We start from the raw sequence: 6,867 nt of genomic DNA, 5'->3' as shown, positions 1-6,867 counted from the left end.
GGGAGGGGCCAGAACAAGGACACTGTGATGTCACTGGAGTTGTAACTCTTGGGGGAGGGGCCAGAACAAGGACATTGTGATGTCACTGGAGTTGTCACTGTTGGGGGAGGGGCCAGAACAAGGACATTGTGTCGTCACTGGAGTTGTAACTCTTGGGGGAGGGGCCAGGAACAAGGACACTATGATGTCACTGGAGTTGTCACTGTCAGGGGTGGGGACCACTGGAGTTGTCACTGTGTTGGGGGGAGGACTTATTGTTTATTTTGCAGCCAATAAGGCAGAGACGAGACACAGCTGGGAGGGCCAAGCCTGGACTTGCAGTACCGAGAGCTAGAGAGAGGGCCCGGGGTGTCCTCCCTGAGCCTGCTCGAGACAGATGGGACACGGAGCCCTGGAGACTGGGCACGCCCGAGGCCACAAGCTGGTTGCGGTGGTGGCCCGGAGGCCGCGCTCCCCGCCGGAGCCCCGCCCCGCAGACCACGTGACCAGGACTCACCCGGCAGCCCTCGCTTACTGGTGGTGGCCTTGCTCTCGGCCAGGGGCACGCGGGCCAGCGCCGCCAGCTCCGCCACGAAGCTCTGCTCGGCCTCCTGCGCGAGAAGGGCACAGTGAGGTGGCCCCGCCGCCCTCCTCCGCCCCCCGCAGCCCCCCCAGCAGGCGGCCCGACGCCTCGGCGATGGCGCGGGGACCACGTGCAGGCGCCGAGGCCCCACCTGCAGGGAGCACCCGGAAGGGCCGCGGCGGGCGGGAGGGCTCGCTCGGGCCAGGCCAGCTGCTCACTCACACCGGCCCCGAGGCCCCTTCAAAGATGACAACACGGAGGTTGGGGCGCTCAGCGAGCTGCCGGAGCAGAGGCGGAAGCAGCGGGCCAGGCCCGAGTTCCTGCCGCCACGCCCTGGGCGCACCCATGGGCAGACCTGGGTGCCAGGTCCTTGACTTGGAGCCTTCGTCGCTGTGTGACACTAATCGGAGCCTTGGTTTCCCCACCATCACTGGGACGGTAACTCTCTCTCTGCCCAGAGACTATTCACAGCAGCCCCTCAATAAGCATTAACTATGGCGTAGTGCCTAAGGCATCTGACTGCTAACCGGAAGGCTAGTGGTTCAAACCCACCAGCCACTCCACGGAAGGAAGATGGGGCAATCTACTTCCATAGTGATCCTGCCTCGGAAACCCAAGGAGGGTCGCTATGAGTTGAACGGACTCCACAGCAGCAAGTTTGGTTTGGTTTGGTTTATGAGTGCTGTGGAGTCCCTGGGGGTGCTTGGCCGCTAACCGAAAGAATAGAGATTTTCCACCCACAGGTGTCTTGGAAGAAGGGCCTGGACACCCACTTCTCCAAGCTCACGGCCTTGGAGACCCCGTGGGGCACGGTCCTGCTCTGACTCAGAGTCGACTGGACAGCCCCGGATTTTAGTGCCTTTCGTTCTCCTTACGGTTCTTCTACTGTGACCACCACAGGCGGGGCTGTACGGGCCCCAACACGTGTGAAACGCTCACATTCTGGAATAGCTGTTTTGAAGGTGGCCACTTGGCCTGATGGCCTCATCTTGCCACCTCAGTCTCCAGGTGTCTGTCCCCTGTATATAATGAGATCCCAGCATGTTCTAGAAAAGTGCTAACGTGGCTCCCGCCCCAAAACCCCACTGTCATCAACCCAACTCCAGGTGAACCATGTGTGTCAGCGCGGAACTGTCCCCCACGGGGTTTTCCGGGGCTGAGCTTTCGGAAGGAGGTGGCCAGCCTTTTTCAGATGCAGTTCTGGGTGGGTTTGAACCACCCACCTTTCCGTTAGTAGTCCAGTGCTTAACCGTTGGTGCTGTCCAGGGACCCCTTCAGTTACCACCAACACTGCCTGAATGACACTAACCTTGGCCTGAGCCAAAACCTAGCGGCAAGATCGGCACAAAGGGAAACACTCGTTTCCTCTCCTGTTGAATCAACTCGTCTGCGGCTGCAGGCCTGGCCTGAGCTGGTGCAGCAGACACGGGCCCTGCTGCCCTCCAACGGCCCAGGCAGACAGTCAAGAGCCAGTGAGACTCAGCAGGCAGTGAGGCGTCTCGGGGACGGGCTGGTGGTCCCCTCCTGAGACAGGACGCTGATGGGAGCCGTGAGGTCAGGCTTTCCCCCCCCCCCCTTTTCCCGTGCCTCGTACCTGGAGCTGGGTCAATAGCTGGCCTTCCAGAAGGTCCATGACTCTGGCCCGCTGCTTCCCTGCGTCCAGGCGCAGCCGCTGATGCATGGCAAACTGGGCCAGGAACCTTTTCTGCTGTGACAACATCCTGGAGGAAGAACAGAGGAGGTCAGGCCTGTGCCGGGAGGTTAATCGGAGTCCTGACACCAACCTTTGGTCAGGGTTTGCTGAGTCGTGAGAATCAGTGACCGCTGGATGCATTTGTCCTTGGAGCCAGTAAGGAGGACAACTGTCGTGGACACGATGTATTACAGCCTCACGCTGTCCCCCCACCAGCACGCTGACCCAGCCTAGCAGCGGACACGAGTGATGACGCCTGGGAGTTGGAAGAGCATCTGTGTGCGTGGGTTTTTCACCAGATGTGGTAGTTAAATTTGTGTGTCAACTTGGCTGGGCCTGGTTGAGTGGCTGGACAGCTGGTGGTAGTTATTCCCCATGATGAGACTGGCAATCGACTCCATGGTGGGATCTACCACAAGCAGCTGAGTAGCTGCCTTGGGATGTGGTCTGCTTCCTGTATATAAGGAGAAGCCTTGGGAATGGTCTCTAGAATATGGCATGCTTGGACCCTGCACGTAGCCAGGTCATTGATCAGCAGCCTGCCATGCTCTGCCGACCTTGGGTCTTACAATGGATGTGAATTAATGGCCTGCCGTGCGGTTTGGTAATACCGGGACTGTGCCATTTTTTTTGTTGACCTTGGGCTCGTTAGCCTCATCAGCCAGTAGCTGCCTGAGTGAAGAGATGCCTCTAGCTTCAGTGGGCCGGGAGCAAGAGGCAGAGCTGAAGCCCAAGGTCAAGGGGCTTTCACACAGCCCCTAGAGCCTGGCATTTTGAACTCAGACTAAAAGCCTCCAAACTGTAAGAAAGTAAACCCTGTTTGTTAAGGCCATCCCATTTGTGGTATAGTCTTGTCAGAGCGGCACTAGGGAACCAGAACACCGGATCCTGAGTAGCTTTGGGATGTCAATGGGACAGGGAGCAGAAAAGTCAGGGAGGGCATCCCTAAGGTCACCCTGCTGCAGAGTGAGCAGCGGGCACACCTTGACCTCCAGGGTCCCAGCCCCGCTTCTTGTGAGAACACAACCTAGTCTTGGGAACAGAATATTCTCCTAGAAAGACCAGAGCCCCCAGCTTAAGAAACAAAATAGAACCCACTGCTGTCCCGTCGATTCCGACTCGGCGACCCACGTGGGACAGAGTAGAACTGCCTCATGGGGTTTCCTTGGCTGTAATCTTTACAAAAGCACATTGCCAGGCCGTTTTGAACCGCCAGCCTTTCAGTTAGTAACCAAGTGCACACTGTGCCACCTGGGGACTTCCCGGCTACCTACCCTTATTTTGAACTTCAGACCTGCCTTGACCTCCCGTGATGTGGGAAACTCCTTTCAGAAATCCTGAGCACAGCTGCCCTGTTACTCTGAGAGGTGGAGGACGGAGCCGGGCCAGGGTTCTGGATCCCAAGAGTGCCCCGCCCTTGAAGACCCTCACCTCCTCGGCTGACCTTCATCTGGCCCTCAGCAAATGGGATCGTTCAAACCCGCCCACCCTCTTCCCTAAGCGCTCTATGTCTCTTTGTTCCTTCCAGGGCCTGGGTTTCTGAAAGGGGCCTAAGTTCTATGCCTGAAGGCAGAAGCTACCTTCAGCATCAACACACACCTGTCCCTGGTGGTGCAAAGGGTTCACGCACTTGGCTGCTAATGAAAAGGTGGGTGGTTCAAATCCAGCCAGAGGCACCTTGCAAGAAAGGCCTGATGATCTACTTCCAAAAACAGAGCCACTGGAAACCCCACGGAGCACTGTTCTTCTCTGACACATGTCGGTCGCCAGGAGTCAGAAATGACTAGAAGGGAGCTGTTTTACTTGGTCCATGTTGTGTGTCTAAGGGCCCCAAAAGGTTACCTAGCTCCTGCTTCATGCTCTTCCCACACACTCTTCTGCCAATAGCCCTTTCCTCTCTGTTATTGTCACCTGTCTGCTTGTCTGGCTCCTCCTGGGAATGAACTCAGCTCCGAGACTGCCTGGAAGTGAGAGACTCCACCTGCCTCATCTGGGCACACCTATCAGAATCACCGCATGGTGGGTGAAGAATTCAGACTGCTGGGCTCCCCCTCAGGCATCCTGAAGCTGCGGTGCCTAAGGCATCTGACTGCTAACCAGAAGGTTGGTGGTTCAAACCCACCAGCTGCTATGTGGAAGGAAGATGGGGCAATCTACTTTTTTAAAGATTTACTGCCTTGGAAACCCAGTGGGGTTCACTATGGGTCAGAACTGACTCAGTGGCAGTGTTTTTTCTTTTTTTTTCCTTTTTAATCTGCATATTTAATGGGGAAGCCAGGTGATACTTCCGCTCCCCAATTTGGGACCCGCTGGTCCATAGTTGATGGGTATAGGAATGTCAGGGCAAGGCCTCGTAATCAAGCAGAAGGCATTTGGTGATTTCTGTAAATGCCTGCCCAGATGGGTGATTTTTTTGGAAGAAGGAGGTGTGACCCAGCAGGTCTTGCTTCCTGAAGGAGTGGTCAGCTGAGAGGCGGGAATGAACTTGGCTGTGTGTGATGGCGCCAGGACTGCTGTCCTGCATCCTGTGTGCCTGTGTCTGTCCTACTGTTTCTAGCTGCTGGAGCCTCTGCTAGCTTAGGGACATCCCCGGCATTCCACAGTCTCCCCAACACCACGCTTGTACCCACCATCGCGCCCCTGTGAGCCATTGCAAAGTATAGCAAACAGGACTTTGCAAATATGGTCAGGGTTACAGACCTAGGGTCTGGAGATTAACTGAGTGGGTCTAATCTAGTCTCATGAGCCCCTGTTGTTGTTGGGTGCTGCCCATTTTGACTCATATTGACCCCATGGGACAGAGCAGAATAGCCCCACAGGGTTTCCTCAGCTGTAATCTTTACAGCTGATTGTCACATCTTTCTCCTGCAGAGCAGCTGGTGGGTTTGAACCTCTCATCTTGCAGTTTGCAGCCAAGTGCTTAACCATTTTGCCACCAGGGCTTGTAAGAGCAGAGAACTTTCTCTGGCAGGGGTCAGAGAGACTCAGAAGAAGTGTGAGAGATTCCAAGCACAAGTTTGGATTTGATGCCATTGCTAGCTCTAATGTAGGGGCCATGTGTAAGAACTGGATGGAGGCCTCTAGGAGCTAAAGGTTACCCCAGCTGAAGCCAGCCAGGAAACAGGACCTCTGTCCTGTGACCTTGAGACACTGGATTCTGCCAGTGAGCTGGGCAGCAGATTCTCCCAGGTAAGAGCCCAGCTGGCAGACATCTTGGTTTCAGCCTCTGAGACACAGCAGCCAGGCAAGTCCATCCTGACCTCTGACCTCCAGACTGTGGGGTGATATGTTGGTGCTGTTTGGCCTCTAAGTCTTTGGTAACTGCTATGGCAGCTGTCAACAACCGACATGCTGTCACTGTGTCACTTCCTGTCCCTCACTGTGCTTCCTGAGCCGCCTCCCAGTAAAAAACCTGCACTCACTCCTCACCCAGGTCTGCTTCTGGGGACCCCAAAGTCAGGAGAAGGGGGAGATGTCATGCCCAGGGCTGTGAGCACCACCCCACACCTGGAAGAGCAGCAGGGAGGGGATGTGCCTAAGGGTGTCCATGCTGGCCAGGGAGACGGGCACTACCAGTAGCAAGCACAGGGACCAATGGTGGACGCAGATCCATGCAGACGTGGGGGTGTGGAGAGCACCCCCAGGTGAGGGAACCACAGAGACAGAGGTCGGGAGCTCACCTCTGGTGGATGGCTTGGGGGGCATCATGGGCTCCATCAGCTGTCTTGGCCTCCGGCGCCTGGTCACTGAGTTCTTGCTTTTTCCACAGCTTGAGTTTCTCCAATCTCTCACCTGAACCCATTTGACACACAACAAACAAGGGTGTGGATGAAGGATCGACTCTGTGTTGGGCCTGGGGTGGAGTGGAGGCACTGGGATGGGTGACACACCATCCTTCAAGAGTGCACTGTGAACCCTCCAATTATAAAGTCCATCAAAGAAAAACCAGGGGCAAACTTAGGGGCCCTAATTTATGGCATGAATAGACTATCAAGCATAACCCAAAGTGCACAAATAGCAGAAGATAAACTAGATAATTGGGACCTACAGTGACAGACACACCGTCCAGTGGAACAGAATTGAGAATGCAGAAATAGATCTACCCACCTATGGTCAGCTGGTCTTTGACAAAGGGCCTAAATACATTCAGTGGGGAAAGAGACAGTCTCTAACAAATGGTACTGGCAAAACTGGTTATCCAGTTGCAGAAAAATGAAACAAGATCCGTACCTCACACCATACATAAAACCTAACTCCAGATGGATCAAAGACTTAAACATAAAGCCTAAAACTATAAAGTGTGTCAAAGAAAAAATAGGGGCAAACTTGTTGTTGTTAGGTGCCATCGAGTTGTCTCTGACTCATAGCAACCCTGTGTACAACAGAATGAAACACTTCCTGGTCCCGTGCCAGCCTCACCATCCTTGCTATACCTGAGCCCATCATTGCAGCCACTGTGTCAATCCATCCTGTTGAGGGTCTTCCCCTTTTGTGCTGACCCCTCCACTTTACCAAGCATGATATCTTTCTCCAGGGAATGGTCCCTTCTGACAACATGACCAAAGTAGGTGAGATGAAGTCTGGCCATTCTCACTTCTAAGGAGCATTCCTG

General features: G+C 55.0%; 1 protein-coding gene across 1 annotated transcript in view; it reads right to left on the bottom strand.

The window, feature by feature from the left end:
* EVC (EvC ciliary complex subunit 1) overlaps positions 1 to 6,867 on the bottom strand; it is a 123,257-nt gene that overhangs the window by 2,487 nt on the left and 113,903 nt on the right. The window contains exons 16-18 of the mRNA XM_007955771.1: positions 5,936 to 6,047; positions 2,157 to 2,283; positions 497 to 590 (exon numbers count right to left, since the gene is read on the bottom strand). Of these exons, the coding sequence (XP_007953962.1) occupies positions 497 to 590; positions 2,157 to 2,283; positions 5,936 to 6,047 (333 nt within the window). The remainder of the gene's footprint in view (positions 1 to 496; positions 591 to 2,156; positions 2,284 to 5,935; positions 6,048 to 6,867) is intronic.

The sequence above is a fragment of the Orycteropus afer genome, unplaced genomic scaffold (assembly GCF_000298275.1).
Source record: "Orycteropus afer afer isolate SDZICR_OR568_19922 unplaced genomic scaffold, OryAfe1.0 scaffold00539, whole genome shotgun sequence".
Lineage (NCBI taxonomy): Eukaryota > Metazoa > Chordata > Mammalia > Tubulidentata > Orycteropodidae > Orycteropus > Orycteropus afer.
Note: the sequence above shows the minus strand (reverse complement) of the source record. Positions and strands in the feature narration are given on the sequence as shown.